Source organism: Copadichromis virginalis, linkage group LG7, assembly GCF_057382275.1.
Source record: "Copadichromis virginalis isolate Kocher_CV1m ecotype Utaka linkage group LG7, C_Virginalis_male_GT1.1, whole genome shotgun sequence".
NCBI lineage: Eukaryota > Metazoa > Chordata > Actinopteri > Cichliformes > Cichlidae > Copadichromis > Copadichromis virginalis.
The window spans coordinates 53588875-53612590 of NC_140624.1; the positions used below are offsets into that span (position 1 = coordinate 53588875).

The 23716-nt window shown below is 42.1% G+C and overlaps 1 protein-coding gene across 3 annotated transcripts in view; it reads right to left on the bottom strand.

Annotated features, from left to right (window-relative positions):
- Positions 1–23716, bottom strand: part of col5a1 (procollagen, type V, alpha 1) — a 74306-nt gene that overhangs the window by 36162 nt on the left and 14428 nt on the right. For 2 of the 3 annotated variants that reach the window (XM_085464154.1, XM_085464153.1), the window contains exons 2-9: positions 22421–22588; positions 16558–16771; positions 16053–16215; positions 4433–4564; positions 2394–2501; positions 1901–2281; positions 252–809; positions 94–150 (exon numbers count right to left, since the gene is read on the bottom strand). In XM_085464154.1, coding sequence (XP_085320280.1) covers positions 94–150; positions 252–809; positions 1901–2281; positions 2394–2501; positions 4433–4564; positions 16053–16215; positions 16558–16771; positions 22421–22588 — 1781 coding nt within the window. The remainder of the gene's footprint in view (positions 1–93; positions 151–251; positions 810–1900; positions 2282–2393; positions 2502–4432; positions 4565–16052; positions 16216–16557; positions 16772–22420; positions 22589–23716) is intronic. The other variant, XM_085464155.1, reaches the window with a different exon arrangement.

Here is a 23716-nt window from a genome sequence, read left to right on the forward strand (position 1 = left end):
GTTTAGATGTGGATTACACATATGTCCTCCCCATGAGCCCAAACGGAGCCTTCGTCTGCTGCTTGTGTATGTTGTTCAAACAGTCATACTCACAGGCTCAATAACAGCAGGCTCTCCCTTCTGTCCTTTCTCACCATGAGCTCCGTAACCCTACACAGCACAGACACAAAAACAAAGTCAGCCCACCCTCACTTATCTTCATCACCTTTATGATTTATTTTTATTCTGCAGTGTATCCTGTTTAATTTCACCTGCCCATAATCCTGAGTGTTAGCGGGCAGCCCTATGTTAGGCAGCTCTGTGCCGTAATCGTAGGTTTCATCTAGCTCTCCGTCATAGTTTTTCAGGTCCTCCTGATTGAACCCTTCCGTGTAATCATAGGCATCCACATCCAGGCCAGTGCCGGTGGCGATGGACCCTCGGTTTCCGGTGCCTGCGCTGGCTGAGCCGCCTCCCACTGACACGGAACTTCCTCCACCCCCGAGAGTGATGGTGGAACTGCTGCTGCTGCTACCACCACCTCCACCACTGACGTGCACAGTAGTGCTACTGCTGCTGCTGCTGCCTCCACCTCCAATGTTCAGAGTACTGCTGCTGCTGCTGCCACCACCTCCACCACTGACGTGCACAGTAGTGCTTCTGCTGCTGCCTCCACCTCCAATGTTCAGAGTACTGCTGCTGCTGCTGCCTCCACCTCCAATGTTTATTGTACTGCTGCTGCTGCTGCCATCTCCATCAATGGTGTGGGTCCTGTCAAAGTCATAGTCGTCATATCCGTAGGATCCGTAGTCATCGTGGGAGGCTCCTGCCTGTTGGAACAATTAACAGGACAGAATAATTGAGGATAACTGGCAATGTGGCCTTTTGAATACCATTCCATCCATAAACATGATAGCTCGAAAAGTTTTGAATGAATTCTGATCAAATTTTGCAGGGGTGTAGAGTGGGGTGGTGTTAACAATCCATTAACATTGGGCCTACATCCACCAACATTTTCAAGATAAACGTATTGATTTGACAATCTAATTATAATTGACTTACCATTGTGGTGTGTCAGCGTATAAAAGTATCGGATAAAGATTTAAAATATCATGACAAGTTTGACCTCTGACCTATCCTTCAAGGTCAATAGATTTAATGCTGATAATAATGCTACATAGAGCTATTTAAAACCATGTTTCTTACTGCTATTGTTTACACACATAAATATCACTTAACTTTGAATCTCAAGTCAAGGTCAAATAAGGTCAAACTTTCATGAAACATCTTTTATCTTTAAAACTATGCTTTAAATTCTACTGCCTTCATTTGTATTGGCAGCATGTAGGAAATGATACTGGTACATGGAGATTCTAAACATCACACTATAGTTTGCATCCAACCTATGCTTCATTTTTACTTTTCCTTGTTTTTAATCACTGTTGCACATGTACATTTTCTCAGACCCTTACTAGGCACCTGTGCACTTTTACATTAACTTTTTTGTTTATTTATTGTAGACTTTACTATCTATCTAGTCACATTTGACCTCTGACCTTATTTTTACATTCTTTACATTTCTTTCAAGAAGGCCCCAAAAAGGTTTTATGTCAACTGAATGAGAATGAGCCGCCTAGTTAGTTAGAAATAAACTGTAATATAATATTACATAATAAGCCCAATTTATATTTATGTCCCATTATTCACAAATCAGTAGTTATTATCTATGACCTATTCCTACATACATGTTTGTGTATTCTGTCACCCTACCTTTGTCTGACTTTGCCTGTGCTACAAACTTCTTAAAGTTTTTTTAAAAGAACAAAGAAAATAAAATGAATATATACAAAGTACAATACCATTCATAAAGGTGTGCAGTAATACTGGCAACAATTAACTCCCATGATTAATGTCCACCTACTGATGTTTTGTTGCTGGAGATTGTGACTGTAGTCCTTTCACCAGTGGTGATGACCCTCGTTCCAGTCCCGGCATTCAAATCAACCCTTCCCCCTGCTCCCAGGTCCAGCTCGCCCCCAGTGCCGATGCCGGTGATGGTGACACTTCGAGAGGTATCAACGCCACCAGGTGAAGACGTGGAGTCATAGTAGTCGTCATAGCCCTCATAGGTGCCGTACGTGACCCCCAATGCGTAATCATCTTCTCCTCCTCCAGTATCAGTACTTGAAGAGCTGCTGGATGAGCGAGCGGATGAGCCGGTGGAGATGGAGGTCCAGTCGGTGCCAGTCGAACTGCCTTTCAAAATCTCACCCCCTGTGATCAGACTGTCCCCTTCTGTCTCCTGTAAAGATATTTGGAGGGGGACGTTGGCATTGGATGCTTTACTGTAGTAACATAGAAACAATACAGTTATGTATAAGATGCGGGCATTTAGAGCAAACATGAAATGGTACCTCTTTTGTGGTTGTCTCAGTTGTCTCAGAATCAAGAGTTAAGTCATAAGGCTTTTCCAAATCATCGTAGTAAGGGTATTCATAATAGTAGCTGTCCTCCGCTTTCTTCTAAAGGGAGAAAAACATTCCACCAGCATTAAGAGAGTGTATGACTGAGAGAGAAAGATTGGCAATCAATTATTAGCAACATGATTTTTAAATATGTTGCACTGCGCTATTGCCTCTGGCTGGCTGATGTTTGTACAACCGGTCGACCATCGATCAGAAGCACACAGGAGTTCCTCCTCCTTGTGGAAAGCTCACACTGTATCTGCCTGTTGTAAACTGCTATGACTGAATGACACATTGCTCTTACATAGTTTTCCTAATGACTCCAGCACCTATCTTTAGAAAAAAGGAAAACAGAGGGGCAAGATTTTGTGTAACAAACAGGGCCCTGGGCAAATCAAAAAGTCAAAAGGAAGAGCTTCCTGTTCATCCTGTAACACTTCTTTGACATCCCGTTAATTAGCACACACTGAGTATATTGGTATTCAGTGGGAAAAATGACACAGTGCATGAATGCAAGCTTAGGCAGGCACCACATCATTCCTAAACATGATTAAGTAAATGCATAGACTGATAACTTGGTTCTTCCCAGTCAGCACTTTTCCTCTGGCACATTGCAGGTTTCTTACACAATGCCAAGAGGCTCTTTTCAGCACAGGATCCAGCAAAGATCTGATTTGAGTATTAGAGACAATTATGGTTTAATCATTTCCATGAGTAAGACCAGCAAGAAAATACTAAGTGGTTCTTTTGTTGGATTCTATAATGTGTAGTTTCATTCTGTATGTAAAGAATCTACAAAAACTGCTTCTAGTAAGCGGTAGCCTACAAAGCTGCACTTACACTTATGCACTGGTTAACAAGTAAAAAAAAAAAAACTTGGACGAAACCTGTGATTTTTTTTGTCATTTATGTATAATTAGATGCATAGCTTTTTGTACACTAACATCTTCATGGGAAACACAGCGTTTGTTGACATCCAGCAGTTCTAGACTTTCGCACATTTTGATTACTGGCTTTAAAATACATTCTGGGATTGTACAGAGGCAAAATTACAAAAACCACATCATTGGCTCTGCATTACATTTCTTTCTTTCTCATGGACGAGCATTTTCTCTTCTAACACTGCTTCGTTAAGCTGTGGGGTTCCACAAGGTTCAGTACTGGGTACATTATTATTTTTTTACTATTTTTTTCTACATCCTTTCTTTTGCTATCACAATTCAAGCACCATTCAAGCTTTTTCTATGACAATGATGCTCACCTATATATGTCTTTTAAGCCTCACCAGCTGTGCAGGCTGCTCACCTTAGTCCATGGTTTATTGGTTGGCTCTTTAATAATTACCTTATTTTAAATGTCAACAAGACTAAGACATGATTATATCTCCTTGTGATATATATTCTCAAATCAGTCGGGCTCTTACTTCATTTTGTTCACATCAGTCAGTGCTACAAACCTTGGTGTAATATTTGAATCCTCTCTAGGTTTCAACTCACATGTAAAATTCATGTCTTGTTCCTGCTATTCTCATTTAAGGAACATTTCTAAATTGCAACTTATGGTCTCTTTTGGAACTGGAGAAAATTATTCATGCATTTTTTTCATCGTCCTTAGATTATTGTAATGCTTTGCTTACTGGCTTAGATAAATGATCTCTTTCACGTCTTCAAGCAATAAAGAATGCTGCGGCCAGATTATTAACGGGTTCCCACAATCGAGCAAGCATCACTCCCATTTTATATTCTTTACACTGGCTTCCAGTAGGTTTTAGAATTTGTTTTAAAATTCTCGTTTTCACATACTGAGCTCTAAACACACTGTTTATCCCAGCTCCTTACAAAGCACACTGCTGCTCATAGGCTTGGATCACAGGATCAGAATCTGCTGGTTGTTCTTCCAGCCAACCATAAAAAAATAATTTAGAGGAGTGCCAGAATAAAACATGGAGCCAGAGATGATTTGAAAAGCAGAAAAGTAATGTTACTCACAGCGTTGTCTGTGCCGGGGTCCTGGTTCTGTGGCTGGTCAGGGGATGGCACTTCACAATCAGGGCTGTAGTGCTCACAGTAGTCATAGGCAGCACGATGGTCTGCTACAATCATTAGCTGCTGGATGTCTCCCTAGAAACCCAAACATACATGCATGCTAATAAGTAAACAAATGAAAATGACAGAAGCAATGCATGACACTGTGTGACCTGTGAGGTGAAAAAGGGAAAGCATCTACACTGCAAATGTGACATTGCTGCAGAACAGGCAGTCAAGAAACTAGGTCAAGCCAGGGGAATCTCAGGGTGACTAAATGATGAAGAACGTTGTCAAGGGTCCAAGAATGCCATTTTGCATCAGAGTTAAGAGTGTCAGGCGAACAGAGTTACAGCAACACAATAAACAAGATCAAATGTTTGGAGCACAACATGTAAGCCTGACCTCAGTCTGTGTGAATTGTAAGTGATTTTACCTTCAAACTGATTGTGTAAGGCATGTGCATGAGCAGACCTGCAGCTAGGACTAGATCAGAAGAGATAAGAGCTCTGTGTATATCTATGTATACACTGAGTGGACATGCAGTTGTGGAACAGAAGAAGAGGAAGAGAGATTTAAGACAGAGAGAAGTTAAAAAAGAGACAGAACAGAGAAGGCTGCTAGAAAATTACTGAGAGAGAACAAGGGAGAGAAAGGCTCAGAAGGATCCCCAGGCTACATAGGGAGCTGGGTGTGCTTCCCACATGTTTCTGAAAAGAATTCATATGGCACCAAAACCTTGTATTGCATTTATCCAAACATGTCCTGGTCGCAATTCCAAATTCAGTGATGTCATTCCACATCAATCAAACACGATGTCAGCGTAGCTGACACAAATATATTTCCAGGAGGCAGGAGGATCGTGAAGCGACGCAGCTATGGGAACGGACCGCCACGGAGGATGAAGTGTTTTTAATTATGTTCAATTGCCAAAAGTTGAAAAAGAAAAAACCCTCAACATGTCTTTCCAGCTGAAATGAGCTTTCTTTACTGACATGCATAAATGGATTGCATTTGTGGTCTAACCAGTGAGAGTTCAATGAAGTGCACCAATCCCACTGCTTTGCTTGAACATACCACTCAGTACCCCTTGCCTCAGATCCTTTAATAACCCTTGCAAAACACTTCACTAGAAGTTGTTTCCTGCTCCATCCTTGGTTTATGTTATAGCTGGACTTTATAGTGGATGCAGGGAAATCAGTCTCTTCCTCCAAAACAGAAGGACTAGAGGAGCCATTACACAGCACTCCCAGCTATGGACTTTGAAGCTTTCAAATGGCCACCTCTGAAGCCACAATCTACAGGAGGGTAGACTTGGTATCACTGTAGCGCAATGCCCCCTCTTATTTCAGCGGAGCAGTGTGCCGCAGCTGCGCTGACAGGGGACGATGGGAATTCAGTGTTTGAAATGAGGTCACACTCAATAAGAAATAAACCCACTCTACAGCAAAATAGCCCCCTCCATTTGGAGCATTGCACCGCTTTCCTATTCACATGCCATTCTTGCACTTCTCTGTTTTCTTTTTTCCCCCCTCCATCTCCCACAGCAGCCAAAGGAATGTCAGGGTACATTATGGCCACAAGTGGTATTGCATGAACCTAAGTTTTCCAAGACGAGACTATTAATCATACACCAAAGCTTTAATTAGCACATCCTCGCAGCACGTAGAGCACCATGGCAGAAGGCGCTTAATGATCTGTGACATGTACACAGAAAGAAGAAAGAAAGAGGTCCTTGCTTGCCTAGGTAGAAAAGTATACTGTTGCACAGGCCCTGCTGGGGATAGAAGTAAAAAAAAGGCTGACATCCATCAACCTCCACTAGAGTTTATAATGAGGCTCTCACTATGACTTCAGCTGTTTTATGAGTTGCATATCTGTATAAGACCTCCTTTAACTTTTAGCCTCAATTGCCAGGCATGTGATAATAGTAAGTCCACCGCTTTCTTGTGTGTTTTGTTTTCTACACCGACATTGAAAGCTGCACACCTTCACAGTAAAACTACTGTCGAAGTCTCGAGGCGGCATGGCAACCACTAAAGCTGGTTCTGATTTCCTGTCTTTGAGCCTCTTTTCACCACAAGTCACTCCACGGATTCTGAAGCCAAATGTTGCATAAGCTACTATTTTACAGTTAGAGGGGAGGAGCTAAATGTTCCCTATACTATACCGCAGACGTATGCTGATGCTTAAATTTCTCATTTTGAATTCTGGCCCTGAATGCCCAGCTTAGTCCAGCAACCCATTAGAGCATGAGGAATTTACTCTATTAGTGCAAATGGGTTGGGCTGTGTCACCATAATTTTGACGAGGGGAAACGGCAGTGCAACTGCAGAGTCAGACATTCAGCGTGTAATAAGGCTGATTGGTTAACAGGACATTATAGATTATTCTTCACCTCACGAGTCACATCACAAGGAGCCGATATGTGACCCCGAGAAATGAGGTGATTGACATCTGAGACAAAGGGTTAAAAAAAACAACCAAAAAACCCTGGTATTATTGCATAACACCCAAACGCTGGGTGACACCATAGAACACATGCAATCAGCTCTCCTGTTAGAGGAGGGACAGTGATATTTTTCACTCTGGAGCATCATGTGGCACATCAGAGCAGTGCTTAAGGCAGAGTTCTCAGACAATAACAGGGCTGCAGTTGTCAGCATCTCCCCAGACTCCGCTGAAATACGACTCTGCTCCTCGCCAGAGCTCGCCTGATGTCGAGCTCTGGTGTTAAAGCCATCGCCTGTGGCTGTGAGCGACAGCCAGCCTCACTTGGACACGATTCACGCTGAAAGACACCTGCACGCACATAACATGTTAAGAGCGCAAGGCCACAGCTCGCAGCAAGAATGCGGAATGGGAGCAAATCCGTACAGATCAATGCCACTGAAAAATTCATCTTTTCAGAGTTTTCCTAAATAAAATATCACACAGTCTTTTAAGCTTTTATTCCCCAGCGCACCCTATTTTCTTTTTTTTTCTTTTTTCCCGAAACACAACACTGCTAGATTTTTCTGCTTATGTCCAGATGGGGGCAGGAGAGTGCTCTGGTGATCACAATGCCAAACATCTGTCTCCATTTGTATCTGACCCACAATCATGCAGGGTGGACCAAGTTCATTGTGTTCCGTCTTCTGAATTACAAAATGCGATGGATAGGACGAAAATCAATATTGGTGACATTTCAAAATCATCACATCGCATAATGAACGGGAGTAAACGTGGCTATGTTTGGAGGTTAAAAGTGGACAGTTACCAATGCACACATATTCTTCTTCCGTCTTTTTCATTTTACTTGCACACACAGAGACATACTTAAAGCATTAGGTGAGCATAGACCAAAAGAGGTGCATTTTGATTAGAGGAAGGGCCTAAGGCAACTCCCCCCGCCCTGCTGGTGGAGGGGCAGGCACTGTGTCCTATGAAATCTGCACCTTCTCAAGCTTAGAGTAGCGTACCACGAAATACACAGCACAAACCAACGCTCATTATGTTCACATATCCACGGGGACATCTGATAATGGTTCTTTTTACCTTCTAAACCTCACAGGAGACAAAGGCAGCAGTCAAAAGAAGAAAAACTCTAGGTGAGTTTTCATCATTTTTATGATCAGATGTCAGCATAGGAAAATGAGTAGGTGGCCCCCAAAGAGCAGAATGTAACTCTTGGAGGTCTTGCTGCAGTTTAAGGAGCGCTACTTTCCCAACATATTTCCACAGTCACCCCCGAGCTCCGAGCCAAGCGTTGGTGTCACTGCCAGCCCACACCGGCGCACTCACATGCAGCCCCAGCGTCTGGGCATTGTCCAACCTGACCACAAAAACCAAACAACAAGCTGCAGAGGTCAGCTCGCTGCATAGGGGAAATAAATCAGAAAGGACACATGCATAGAAAGTCACATAACCACGCACATGTAGGTATAGAAGTATATGTGTAGACACACGCACGTGCAGAAAACTAAAGCAAAATGCATAAATGTAAACCGTCGTCAGACATCAATTGAATTTTCATCCACTTTCCCCTCCAGACTCTAGTCCAATCTCAGTCCTCAGAGCTGCTGCCAACAGCAACATGTCTGTCTGCCGGCCCCACTTATCCACAACACAGCCCCCTACAGTAACCATTCCCCCACCTCATTGTCGCTGCCCAGTTTTTTGATTCCCTCTGGATGTCCCGTGTCACTCTAACCCTTAGTTTCCCAGCCCCTGCGACACTCACTGCACATAAGACTTTAATCCCACATCTCTATGGACTGCGGGAAGGCATATTCCCATTTCCTGTTCTTTTGGGAAAGCTGAAACCGCCTTACTCACCTAGGAGGGCGTTTGGCTTGGGCATTTGCTGAAATCTACATTAAAAAGTGCTGAGGGCACACTTCACGGTTTGCTGACACAGTAAAGGAATAACACGGAGAAAAAAAGGGAGTGAAATATCAACTTTTGACATGAGTTAAGGAAAATCTTAATTATCCGTGGAAATTCCATCTATCCCAAGGATAGTGATGTCTGGCCTAGAATGTACAGAGTAGTGTGCTTTTTCAGTGAAGCAGGATGTATACCTTGGACAAGATAATGCAAAGAAGCACGTGAAGACATAAGTATGTGGAGCAAGTGGCTACTAGGATCCAGGTCCATATACTTGGGGTTTAAAGTTATATCACTAACCACAACCCTTTTCCACAGTAAAGGCAAAGACAGCTGTGGCTTAAGGAGTACAGTTGTCTACTAATTAGAAGGTTGGTGGTTCAATCCACAGTTGCCATCATAGTGTAATGTTAGGTATATAAGTACTTGTGTGATTGGGTAAATTAAACTTTCAGTAAGGACTTTCAGCATCATACACTGAGTTCTTTATTAGCTAAAGCTTTCTGCTGGAACTTTTTTCAAGTGCTGATTAAACTTTATCATATATTTAGGGGCTGGGTTTTGTGCATTGCATTGCATTTCACTGGAGTTTGCATGATATATGTGCCCTCTCCATTTATGCCCACCCCTCACCCAAACTGGTTGCATCTGCCGCAACTGGTTGCATCTGGGAAAGTTTAAACAAAAAGAGGTTTTGCTGGAGGTTTCTTCCTGTTAAAAGGGAGTTTCTCCTTCCCACTGTCACCAAGTGTGCGCTCATAGGGGGTCATCTGATTGTTGGGGATTTCTCTGTATTATTCCAGGGTCTTTACTTACAGTATAAAGTACCTTGCAGTGACTTTAGGTGTGATTTGGCGCTATATAAATAAAATTTAATCTAATTGAACTGAAATGCCATTACAAAGATGTAAATGTAAAAAAAAAAAAGACTGACAGCGCCACTAGCTTCTGACTTGTAAATGATCATGATGATCAGTCAGCATCTCATAGAAATAGTTTCAATATAAACTGAACATCATGGCGTCTTTGGATTAAGGATTTATACTGTGGCAGAATGCATTTGAATTCAGAAAGCAGAGTGTAAGATGAGTGAATTGGATTTAGGAATGTAGTTACAGAACTTTCTCTGAGCTATATGTTGATCAGCCATGTTTGTGGCCTTCTCAGTGTCTGCGCTCAAGGGCTAATTTGCCATCACACTTCTGAACAGGGGATTTGAGGGCTCTCTACATTGCAATTCAGGGTTATTTGAGACCTTGAGATCATTTGAGATGATCTATCCAGAAACACTGGTCCCTGGCTCACATGGTGAGATACGCCGTACAATCCCTCATCCCTCATTTGGAGTTCTGTAGAGCAAAGACAGCCCCGGGCGAAACTCTGCATTAAATTCTGACTGTGTTACAGTCAACCTAACAGAAAAAATGACCCAGCACACACTATACTAGTGAATTATATTGAGTAGGGGGGAAAATGCATACACACATAAGATTGGGGCTACTTTTTTTTTTAAAGTTTCTATAACATTAGGAAGTCCTGTGTAATATATGAGCAGTGTAAATGAGAGACACACTTTTGTAATGCTTTGATTAATTACTATGTGTACCACTTTTATTGTCCACTTGAAGCCGGATCTCCTTTTCCCCCCTTTCTTTTCTTTGTGGAAGAACCTAAATTTCCACTTATAATTTTTTTTATACAAAGCAGTCATGGAGACCCAAGCAGGGCATCAAATTTCTTGGCCTCCTCTAATGGGGCAAAAGAAGAGAGGCCATTATCCACGCATTAGAAAAACTGAACAAACTGCTACTGCTTTCTGACACCCAATGGAAATCTGAGGTCACGTACATTTTTAACAGTAGAGCCACAAACTGAAATGCTTTTACTAAAGCTACTGAAACTATTAACTGAGAAAAAAATTAATAACACAGGAGCCAAGCCAAGGTCTGGCAAAGTCACTCAAACTGACCAATGAAAACTGAGTGACAAAGGGTTCAAAGTGTATTGGGAGATTGCAAAGTCTGCTGCAAATATCACTCATTCTGTCAAATCTTTACCTTAGATGACTGAAACATGTGAACAATAAAGATGTTGGCGGGAAAAAATGGAGGAAAGTCCTGAGGTGAAGATGGGAAAACAGGATGTGTAAAAACCCATCAGGCCATGACAATATTAAAGCTCATTATGAGCATCAAGCTCATGTGTTGCATTTTTTTATTAGTTTTTCCTGGCTCTATCTGCTCTACAGGGGCCCCGCAACTTGCTTCTTTCCACTCCGACTGAAGGCTTCCAGACCCATTCCCCTGCTCCCTTAGTCTTACCCTATTACTTTTAACCCTCCCTATTCATTTCATCATTAATCCTTTATTTCTGTATATCTAAAGCGTAATCATCTTCTGTTTTGTTACCTATCCTACCAAACTTATCACTCACCCTCCCATTCGCTCTTGGGACAGCCTATCGGCGGATACCAAGGAAACCTCTGGATGATGTCATGTGGTGCGGCTCCTGTTCCAAGACTGACATCAGCTGGGGAGAGAACTCCTCATTCTTTCCAGCGAATGACCCAACATTTTTGGCTTCTGTACCCACACCTCCTGTTCTGACCTCCCCCTCTCCTCCAGCCCTTCTCATTTCGGAACATTATTTTGTTTTCTGTACACTCAAAACTTCCCTCTGATGTCTTCCCCTATAACAGGCCGAATATATCTTTCTGTGATAAAGACTCCACCATATCATTGTCCACATTCATGGAAGTTGCTGTCTGTGCTTTTGGCCAGACAAGAAGTGCTGTGTTTGCACATCTCCACCTCAGTTGCTTCAATTCAACCGCTTTCCCCTGTGGATTAACTCTGAGTGGGGCCAAGTGGTTCATCTGTCCCACTTAGGTTACCTCAGACCAACCACAGGTCGCCATTTCACTGAATGCTACTTACAACTAAGGGATGGGTATTAAATTATCTCTGATTGTTCTTGGCTAACTCAGTTTGAAACAACATTGAACAAGGAAATCAGGGGTACATTTAGAATCTGGAGTCTTTCATGCAGAGATAAAGAGACACTAGAAATACATCCAAACAGAGAAACAATAATATCTAATCTGTACCCACAGGTATATCTGTCAGAGAAGTACCCTTTAAGGTGATTTAGCTACTCTTTATATTGCAATTTTGTTATGCTAATGTTAATTTGATAGTTTTCAAAACACCTTAATCTAATGTTGGTTGATGACACGCTTATTCTCTTAGAATGACCAGTCTACCACTTTTGTGTAGATTTTGCAAAGACCAGCAGGGGTCAGCATTCCAGGTTGCATTCCCAAACATAAAACGGCACCTTGCTTTAACTCTTGTGTGAATATTTTCCGGAGCTAAACATATAACAGAAAATAAGTGAAGGTTTAATCGAAATTAAAAAATATGAGGAAGAGAATGTAAGGGTATGAGAGTAAACAACTTTCTAAAAGACCTCATGTTAGCTAGCTATGTCAACCAAGCTAAATGCTACACAGGCTACACTCTCATTTGCTGTTTCAGGGAGTTTGTTCATTGAATCAAAGAACTGTTAATCCTAATGAGAAGACCATAGCTGTGGAAAGCACTCTTAAGCAGATTTAAACCACAAAATGATGATCTCAGGGGTGACACTGGTCAGCGTAACCAATATTTCAACAATCAAGGCGATCTTTGACTTGCTTTCAAATTAATGGATAAAATGAGTGTAGTCATTTTTATTACATTCATTTTACATTAAATCTGCTTTAAACACACACAAAACTTTATGCTTGCACTTCCGCATTTCAGTGTATGAGGAGTAGCTCTACTGATCCATGGTCATCATCTCATAACAAGTGAAAACTTCAAGAAGATATTTCACACATGGCCGGCCCTCCCTGAGCCTGGTTCTCCAGGAGGTTTCTTCCTGTTAAAAGAGAGTTTTTCCTTCTCACTGTTGCCAAGTGCTTGCTCATAGGAGGGTCATGTGATTGTTAGGGTTTTCCCATTAATATTGTAGGGTCTTTAACCTATGATATAAAGCAGCTTATACTGAATAATGGCGGCAATTGATAGCATTCAAACAACAATCATAGAGAAAAAGGGAAAAAACAAAAGATTACAATTAGTTTGCAACAGCACCGATTACTGTACCTGGTTCCAAAAAAAGTTTGCTTACTTGCACACCTAAAAATCTTTTTAATTCCCTTCACACTTTTTATTGGCACAAGCGCAAACACTATGGAAGCCCGTTTCCACCACTAAAAAAAAAAGGATCCATAACTCAAAATTTCGAGTTATTTTCTCGAAATTCCGAGTTACTTTCTCGAAATTTCGACATATTAACTCTAAATTTCGATTTATTAACTCAAAATTTTGAGAAAAGCAACTCGCAATTTCGAGTTAGCGCTGCCAATCCGTAATCTACATGAATGACGTCATTTCCTCGTTACCCGGAAGCTGAGGCCCTCAGCTACAAATGCTACAGCTAAGCTACCGGTATTACATCCAGTCGTGAATGCACAGATTGCTGAGTGTTCTCAGCCTGGCTTCACAAATTATGAAATCCCTGTGTTATTAGCTGAATCACATGGTGTTACTATCAGCAAACATACTCGCGAAAGCGCCAATTTGTTGGGATCCGTTTTTGAGTGCGCGTTCCTCTGCGCCATATGCTTCCAGGTGTATATTTTTGATTGGCAAAGCTAACTCGAAATTTAACTCGAAATTTCGAGTTAATAAGTTGAAATTTCGAGAAAATAACTCGAAATTTCGAGTTATGGATACTAGCTTTTTTTTTTTTATTTAGTGGCGGAAACGGGCTTCCATACAAACATAGCACCCTTAACCAAGCAACTAAAATAGAGTGGTGCAAGAGGACAGACAGGCTCTTTGTGACCACAAAAACCTTGTCAGAAACCAAACCACAAACCACCTAAGCATATAAGTACTGCTTTTCTTCTTACTACTGTATGCAAAGGAAAGGCTCCATTAAAAAAAGAAGTATAGCACCAATCACCAATCACTCTGATTTAACAGTGTGATAAATCCTAATCTTTTCACTTCATGTTTTTCTCTCCAAAACAAGTGAAATGGATTAAGAGGCAATACAGGCAAGAAGGAAAATATGTAAATGTGATTCGGGGTTGTACTTTCCCTTTAGGACCCATTAAGTATGTCATTTTTAAAATCTCTTATAAATCAGCAATTACCAGCAATTATGTTTTCTTTTTAAGTATCGTGCAAAAAATAAAAATAAAGGTTTGCAGTTTTCTGAAGAAATTGACCTGGAAATCCCCAGACTCTAATGTAAAGGTCCGACAGTGAAATCACATATGTTATTTTGTGTTTTCACACTTACCAGCTCTCGGGGGTAACCAGCTCTGGCAAAAGTCAACACGGGATCAGACTAAACTACAAAGAGAGTAATGAGAGGAAAAGGAGTGCAACCTGAGCATAATTTGGAAACTATGTGGCATAATTTCCATTTTCTGCAGCACTGGAGCCTGTCCTGTCTCCTAACTGGCAGACGCACAGCAGGGGGGGCTTTAAACATCTCCCACAAAATATCTGTCCGTTCCCACGGTAACTACTGAACTGTTACCGCCGCTAAAATTGCTGGCTAAGATTTAATTGTTCCACTATCACCCCGATCTCCTGATTTGTATGCTAGGGGCAAATAATAGAAGTAGAGCAGAGTTACAAACGGATAAATGCCGTCATCTTTTTGGCAGCTGTGAGCTAATAGGCTGAAGAGGGGAAATAATGGCTGTAACACAGAATGCAGACATATAAACAGATGACACGATATCTTTATTTGTGCTCCAGTAAAATTGGCATCCTTCCCTTTTTCCCTCATGAACCACATTTTCCCCACAACATTGGATAAAAAGCTTCATATGTAGAGTTCATTTTGCAGATAAGTCTCTTACTTAGAAACTCGATTTTGTTTACAAGGCTATAATTTTGTCCATGTCTTTCAGGGAAACTTTAGCGACAGTGGCTAGGGAAGTGATGTCATATTTCTTTCTCTTCATCTGATACGGCTGAGTAACAGTAAGGTTAAAGGTCAGCTGGCTAAGGATCAGTCACATCAGTCAGCCTCTGTTACTAATTATTATTGAGGGCTTTGGCCTCGCAGACTAATCCCCTCTTTTAAACAAGCACAACTCCAAAGGGACAAAGGCAACACTATTCTTTGTGCCTCTCAGAATATTTTGGTGTGTCTGTGTGTGTGTCTGTGTTCCTCACAAACACAGGGGTCAGGTTTAAGAGACACACATATTCAGACAAAAACTTGTTACAGGAACCCAACAAAAGCTCTCTTACAGGAACTGTCCAAATGAATTCATAGTGCACAAACACTTTTTGAGCCATATCAGGGACTTGCAGGTATTATAAAGCACAAAAAGCTTCTTCTCACCAGTCAGATTATCATACATCTTTTGACTCCCTATCTTTATTAAGCATAAACGGAAGAGAAGGGGTGGAAGGAATAAAGCTCTTATTCTAATAACTGAAACAAGTAGCTGCCTGTGGAAAAACCTCTGTAAAGCGAAGTGTCATAGCCCTTTTAAACAAAGAATCCAGACGTGAAGCCGCAAAGAGAACTATAACAGCTTGATTATAGATTTAGCTACAATAAGGCAACACTTTGAAACAGCAAAAGAGGATGAACTGAGCAGCAAGCAAATCTAGCACAGCTGGCAGCAGAAGGGAACTGCAGGACACCAAGTTCTTTTGCGGACGATGTGGGATATGTGGTACCTTAAATTAAGTCTGATTTACGATTGTGTGCGTGTGAAAGAGTGGGTGGCAGGAGGATCAGATGCTGGTGGACTAGGGCAAGCCAAATATCTCTATAGAGGATGCGGCCTCTCCCGCAGTCCCCAATTTCAAGCAGTATTTCAAAAGAATTGGGGACTGGGGATGACCACCATTGGCACCACAGCCACATGTGTCTGTGCTGTAATTAAAAAGGACGAGTCTGATTATATAGAAATGGGCCTAAATCATCTGTTTAAAGGCACTGTTTGTTTGTTTTGTTTTTTCATTTTCATACAGCCTTTCAACATGAAAACAGCAAAAGCTGAAGCTAATTTGAACCTGGAATAAATGGCAAGCCAGCAGTCCATGAAGCAAACAGTCCCAAATGACCCATCAAATTTGCCAAATTATACTATATACAAAGCTCGGATTAAAAGTTTGAGTTTAACGCCTACCTCAAAGACTTCTTCATCAAGTATTCTTGTTCCAAACACTATAATTCCTTTGGTATCAATGACTGGTTGGGGACTTCGGAGTAACTTCTGTGTGGTCTTCTTTTTACAGTCCAGAATGAGGGTGATGGTCTGCTTGTGCACGCTGATGGCCACTCGATGCCACCTGGAATGGGAGGTACAATCAATTCACACACTTACTGGATTACAGGCCTCTTTTTGTGTTTGTCCATTTGAATTCGAATCTATCCATCTCTGTCTTCCAAAGTGAAATACAATCTCAAATCCTAGTTGTTAGTAGCGTAGTGAGGTTACGCAGTCAATGACACTTAAGGTTGAGAGTGACAAAAAGTTGCTTCCAAACTTCTAAATTTAAACAAAACTGCTGTCAAAGCCTACCATCATCGTGAGGGTCCACTCTAATAGAATGATTTAAATTTGTTTTAAAAGTAGAGCCTGACACGCTTTTTAAGCGTTTTGTACAAGTGAGGTGAAAGACTGCACTTACTTTCCGTCGGCTAGGTTGACTCCTCTGAAGAGGGGGTAGTCCTCGGGGCTGGGTCTGCCTGTGTGGTCCTCATACAGGAAGACTGGAGAGCGGCCCACTTCTAGACCAAGCTGCTGGATGCCCTGTTCATTGTACAGAGACAACAGGAAGGACTGGCTGCCCTTCTTAGGCTTCACTGTGGCCATGATGGAAAAGTCCTCAGGGAAGACATCACCTGGCAGGACAAATGGTGGGTTTGATAGAAAGAGAAAAACATTTATTTTTTTTGGAGACTTATAAGCAGCCGTAACCATTCATCATCGTAAGAGGAATGAAGTATGAGGTTTGCTTTTGCAAGGTTGTAGTCGTTGTGTTATTTTAGGAGACTGACTGCGTTCTTTGATGTCTAAAGGGAGTGTGGTTATTTTTTACTGATGCTTCTAATGGAAATCGAACAAAAACTAACAAATATCATTTATATTGGTGGAATCAAAGATTTGGTTTTGCGCACCAAACGGAAACACCAGAAATTTTTGAGTGCCCAAAATATAACCGGATAGGATTCATCTGAACGGGTTGGCCGGTAAAATGAAAGTTAGCGGGAGGAAAAAAAGTGGATCGATTCCAGCGCAGCGCAGAGTGAAAAGCATTAATGACAAAAGCATGTGATCCCCAGAGACTTCGTCAAACTATCCTTCAAACTCCTCCTCTCCGCTTCTCTCCTCTGCCACAGCTGATGGGTCTAGCAGACGCCGAGACACCAATGAAGGGCTGGAGAGGAGCAACACATTTTTACAGCAGAAATAATGAAAGACACATTGCCTGGAAATGGAAATACCAGCAATATAGTGGTATTTAAACGCAGAAAAATATATAAAGAGGATGTGTTGGCCTCCGTCTGCTCGGCTCCTTTGAGAAGCCTCACAAGTTCCTGCATTTTGCTTCAGTGTGGAAAACATCTGCCAGACAAATTCCTGTAGTGGGGTGTTCTTAGGACCTCCAAAAAGGAGGAAGCTTGCCAACTGTCTGTGCAGACTGTTGCTTCCTAGATAGTGCTAAGGTCTGACTACATTTGGGAACACAGATGACCTTTCAGAACAGGAGGCAACCAGAGTGTATTAAAGCCACCACTGTTATCTGGATTATACTGAACATAAGCAAAGAAACCACTTGAATTCCAGTTGTAATCTCCAGTCTTTAGCATGTGTGGAGCAGAGATTTCCAGACAACCGGAAAAGAAAGGCAGGGTTTGTGGCTACAGTGGCTACGCTGGTAAAGCCCCTTACCCAGCCACCATATTCAGAATATGAAGACACTGCTAAACTAAACTGGGGAAACTTTGGTAATACTAGCCAATCAGACAATGTGGAGGAAAAAAAGAGGACCTCAGTCGGGTTAGAGAAGAGAAGAGACGAGAAGAGAAGACAATTTTTTAGTCTAACCTTCAACTGCAAAGCAGTTTTCATGGGTTTTAAGAAGTCGCTGTTTACACAGGCGACCTCTGGTGGTCACATGAGCGCACAGCAAACACAAAAATGAATAGCTTATTTAAGGACGAAGCAGTCTGCCTTGTAGTGTCCTTCAGATCCACACCGCCACCTTAGCTCAGAATATTTGTTTCAGCAAATACTCGTATACGTATGTCATTTCTACTTGGTAGTCAACCGATTCTGAATTTTGCTACCGCCACTCGTTCGCTTTCTTCTTTTTTTTCCCCATCGGCCTTCAGCCTTGTCAGCATCTGGACGTCTGTTTGCCTTCCTGTCTTGTCTTCCTGCCTTTTTCTATCATTCCTTCATTAAACGCTAGGCATCAGATCGCATCATGCGGAGAGCACATGCCTTGGCAGTGAGCTCCCTCAGGAATTCTGCTTGGCATCATATGAAAAACATTGCTTTAATTGACAGATGCTTCAGTGGGACGGTGTAAAGCAGAGAAAAAGGAGAGACAGAACACAGACAAGCAAGGCAGCTCTTCAAAAAAAAGCTCCTGAGATGTTAGCGTTTTGTAAGGAAGACAGATCCACAAATCTTTGGCTGATTGCATAGTGAACATGAAATTAAAGCACTATGATATAAACAATGTAAGTGGGAAATACCAGAACAAAGAAACACAATTAAGGAAATTTAGTGCTGCATCTGTCTTGCACAATAGCCACGTCAGACACTCAGGCAGTGATTCAGCAGTGGTTTGGTGAAGGCTGTTTGTTCAGAAGTGAAGGGTCAGCTAAGGGGTGAAAGGGAAACCAGAGCACACGGGAAAATGAGTGGGTGTTCTGTGGAGTGTAAGCAGCAAATTGCAAAGCATCGTCCTACTGTATCTGCCCTGCTGGGACTATAACGACCCAAACCCAGCATGAGAAAATCTAACCCCCCCACCAGAATGTGTTTCTCAACCTGCTGCTCCAGGCCACCAGATGAGAGATACCTCATACCTCGTGTGTGTTCGTGTTGTCAGTGTGCGTCTGTGCCAACATGGTAGGAATGGAAAGGCTGGGGTGCCAACAGTCCCGAGAGTTTACTCTGGCATCTCAGCCACCAGTGTCAGGCCAAAAAAGGTCACGGGAAACTCAAAGACGCCTCCAGCTAGCCAGACTAAATCCAGCATTTTACTCCAGATTTTGCTGAAGAGTTTGTATCTATCTTTTATTCGTCACGTAGGAAAGGGCAGAGGGAATGTCTTGTCCTGTGATATCATGCTACAGGTATGTGATGTGTACGCCTGAGTATTCTTCCTCAACAAAACTTACAGAGCCTCAGAGAATGCACAAAACGTCAGCATGGGACCCGGTTATGGCGGCACTTTCTCTGATGATGTCTGCCATCTGTTAGAGTGCATACACGCAGGTAATGGGGTAGAAAGCTTTGTGTCCTGTAATTGGTCATTCAGTCATCACTGTGTCCAACTCTCTTCTTCTGTATGAGACAAGCTGCATTCCTGTGGGACTGCATATTGCTGCAGAGACAACAACTGCCTTGCAGAGCTGTCTGTTTGCAAAGGAGTGCACCTAGCAATAGGACGAAACAGTGAAGTGACTTAACATAACAGTAAGTGGCTCTAATGTAAACAGCTCCCACTGTACAACTTAAGAAAACACTAATAATAAAAAAACATTTTAGCTGTGATATGACATGTTATTACTGTCTTACTCTGGAGTCATTGAGCTTGCCCTCAAAGATCATGTTGTACATCTAAGTCTGAGATAGGCAATTTTCCCATGGGCCCACATGAGAAACTATGACTGTTGTGGACGGCCACACCAATGAGCTTGGAGTTATTCTATAAACTCTTTATAGGCTTATTTGTGCAGCTCTCCACAGCAGACTCCCTGTTTCTCATGGAGAATTAATTGTCCATCCATGAATTCTACAAAATCTTCCAAATAAATAGTAGTAAACACGATTACAACCTAGTTTTGCTTGAAATTAAATGCCACTATATATGTAGCATGTGGCACTGAATGCAACATATCACTCTTGAGGGATGCTGGCACACAACAGAACCGTGATTGCTTTTACAGCTTGTGAGTTAAGCTGTAGCAGAAGCCCCTGGCCATCTGTGGTCGGTGCCGTCTAGCTAAAGCAGTTGTGACCACAGGTTTGCAGGCTAAGTTACAGCTAACCCCATTCAGAGAACCTAGGATTTGCTGAGTCTTTCTTCCTTTGGTGTTTGATGGCTATTGTTTATGATGGCGCACAACATACGCAGAAGGTAAAGAAAAAAATGTTCCAAATGGACAAAATTAAAATGCCCAGATTGGGATTTACTGCAATTTCCATTGCAATGAATTCTCAGATGCTTATTTGTTCTTGATGGGTTGTAGTTTAAGAGAGAGGCAGTTTTATTGCCCAGTTTCTTCCCAGCTCCTTCACTTAATAAAGGTAAGAAAGGTCTCTTCTGTTCAGGGTGCCTCAGAAGTTTCAAATGAATCATCTCTTCCACATGTTTGCCTAATGAGTGCATGTCTGCACTTGCTCTTTTCCAACACATCATCACAAGCTGTCTGTGGCTATGGGGTCACAAGGCGGTGTGATCTTAGCCGGTGCTAGTGTGCTTTTGTTTCAATACCATTATTGTAAAGCAAAACAATTGTATTTGTATGCCTTTATTTTCTATGTGTGACTTTTTTGTACCTTTTCAATAATTAAAGCAAACTGTACCTCCAGACTGAAGTCATAACTCAAACTGTACCTCCAGACTAAAGTAGCAAACTTAGTTAAAGAGGGGAAAAAGAACCGGATAAAATGACCTCAACTGCCTTCTGGAATATATTAGCTCTATGTTCTTGTACCATAAAGGCAAGAGATGGCCACATCACAAACACTGCGAGTGAATTTTAAAGCCTTCAAGCCAAAGACAGCTAGTTAGTCTGTTTGCACCTTAAGACTGTGCGGTGCCTGTTGTGAATTCCTCCAGTTGGTTTGTTTTATATAGACTGTTATTTTGGATGATCCAGCGTAGCATGTGTGTAATTACAGCATGTGTGTCTAAACAGAGACTCATATGGGGACATGCTGTCATAAAGCATCAAAGTGAACAGTATTTGTTTGATTGGAGGGCATGTAAGGGCATGCAGCCCACAGGAGCCTTGCAGCTCTACATTAAGCCCCTAGGAAGAGTTATGCCACGGATCAAAGATCCACCAAGGCCAATGTAGCATCTTAGAAGACCACGAATGGAGTTGCCATCCAATCTAAACTTTGTGGAAGCTTAGCGCACAGGAAGGGATATTATTTCTCTCTTGTTGCTATATCTAGACCTCACCGGCTTTTTATATCTGTAAGCCAAAGGAAAGGCAACAATCACAATCATTTTCAGAAATTGGTTGTCTGGGTCATGAAACTGTGGGTTTTTTAATTTATGTTTTATGGGGAAAAAAAAAATATACAGCAAAGACAAAGGAAGAAAACACTGCAAGGCAGAAGCAGTCTAGGAGAAATGATAGAGGGAGAAGCGATGACGCTTGAGGGAAAAAATGAGAGAAGGAGGGAGAAGAGCAAGGAAAGAGCGCTGGAGAGGGAGGGGAGAAAGGAAAGAAGCACTGCAGCACAGTATATAGCAGTAACTCAAAGCCACGTCAGCATGATAGAACACAGAAAAGTGGAACCCCAGGCTTCCCTCCCATCCACCAACCATATTTTCGCTGCTTTTTCATCACCCAGCTCCTCCTGCTGCGACATTAAATATTACAGGGCAATGCATCTGATGTGCACTTTCATTATCGTTCTTTTACCAACATTTGCTAAAAGTGTCCACACGTGGTAGGCAATTTGTTTCAGTAAAAAATACAGACGCACTTGGACATGCATTAGCAAGATGTCAACATGTTTGCAGGGGACTTAAAGATTAAACAGCAGGCACAGCCATTTTAAAACCTAGAAGTTAAAGGTAGAGTCGAGATAAATTATCAGCTTATGCTAACGGACAAAACTGCGAACCTGGAGGGGGAGAAAGGAACAGGCTAGACGGGAGCAAATGCAAAATGCTATCCAGCCAAGTTAAGACGTTATATTTGGAGTTTAATGTGAAGTAGGATTAAAGGTCACGAAAGCCAAACAGATGGTAAGACTTTAACTTTAAAACCTGGGAAAATGTCTTTAAGCAGAAAAAGGTTTATTCCCGCTAAAAAGGAGTTTTTCCTTCTCACTGTCACCGAGTGTTTGCTCATAGGGGGTTGTCTGATTGTAGGGGTTTTCTCTCTATAATTGTACGGTGTTTGCGTTACGATATAGAGCACCTTGAGGCGATTGCTGATGTGATTTGGCGTTATTGTAGTGTTATGTGTTTCATGTTTGAAAGAGGAGAAATTCTTCATTGCAAGTTCTTAAATTACTTCTTAGTTGAACATGTGCAGCATGAAAAGTTCCTTGAGTCATATACTCACCTGGGTACAGCTGTTTGGTGGGGGCACTGAGCTGGGCATCTTTGGATACTCTGTAAGCCACATCGGGTCCTTGTGATGACCTTCTATGTGAGCACAATCCCGTTGTTTTCGTAACACCTTCGGGTAAACTGTGAAAATCTAAAATCTTCAAGAGGTCTGCTGGTTCCACTGCAGAGAAGAGAGAGAAAAACACACAAAAAGGACATTAGATTCATATTCAACAAACTTAACTTCGGAGCATTTGGCTAGTCTCTATGAAGGCCAGCGCATTGCTAAAACAATGCCACTGCAGAGTTTGTGCAACTCCAAACTTCTGCATATTAAGCAAGCCTTAATTATGGCACACTCAATCTATTTTCTGTCCTTTGCTGACTTAGAAGCACTAGTTACTCAGCAGGAGACTCCACTGTTGTGGTTCAGTGAAGATTTCTGTTATCCATTTAGGCGCTAAACAGAGACATGCCCATTTATAGATCACCCATGATCACTGGTTTCAGCTGCACCAAAACCCATCCTTCCATCTCTTTCCCTGCTATGTTAAATCTACCGCTGCCTCCCTTAGACCACAACCATGCAATTAGCACACTCTCAAGCCGGTCGTCCAAGCTGTAACCAGGCCACCACAGAAGTACACTAGGTCAGAACAATGTGACACGAGGTTTGACCCTGGACCGCACTGTCACATGCCAAAACCACCCAGGACAAACAGCTGTTCCTGCAGCCAGATGCACAGATAGCAAGCTACCCAATGACACACATTAGTACCAAGCATTGCCCAAGAAAGGTTCTGGACAATAGCACACAGGGTCACGACTATAGGGACGGTCACATAATGACTGAGGATCAAAGGCTGTCCTCATTTTTGAAAGGACAATCTAAAAAAAGGACAACAGAGGGGGTTATGGCAGTAGAGTTAGGAAAGAAAAAAAGAAAGCATTTTTGTATTGTTATGTGAATACCAAGGGCCAACCCACTAGACAAGATTAAAAACACGCCCACACACAGGTAAAGCTGTGTCTTTTTCGGTCTACACAGACCACACACATTGTTTAAAAAAATGTTCAATGGTCCCATCCATCTAAGAGTGAAAGGGCTGCTAAGAAAGGTGAACAGGCATCTCTAAATAGTCTTTGAGTGCATTCTCCATTGCCCTGCAGCAACCTCCAGCTGGATGTCATTACACATGACTCACGTTCAGAGCAGATCAATTAAAAAGAAAAAAAGGGGGGGAGGGGGGCGTCCTAAACAGAGGTTTTCAGTTAAGAGTACTTTGGATGCACGTGTTCCTCTGCAGCT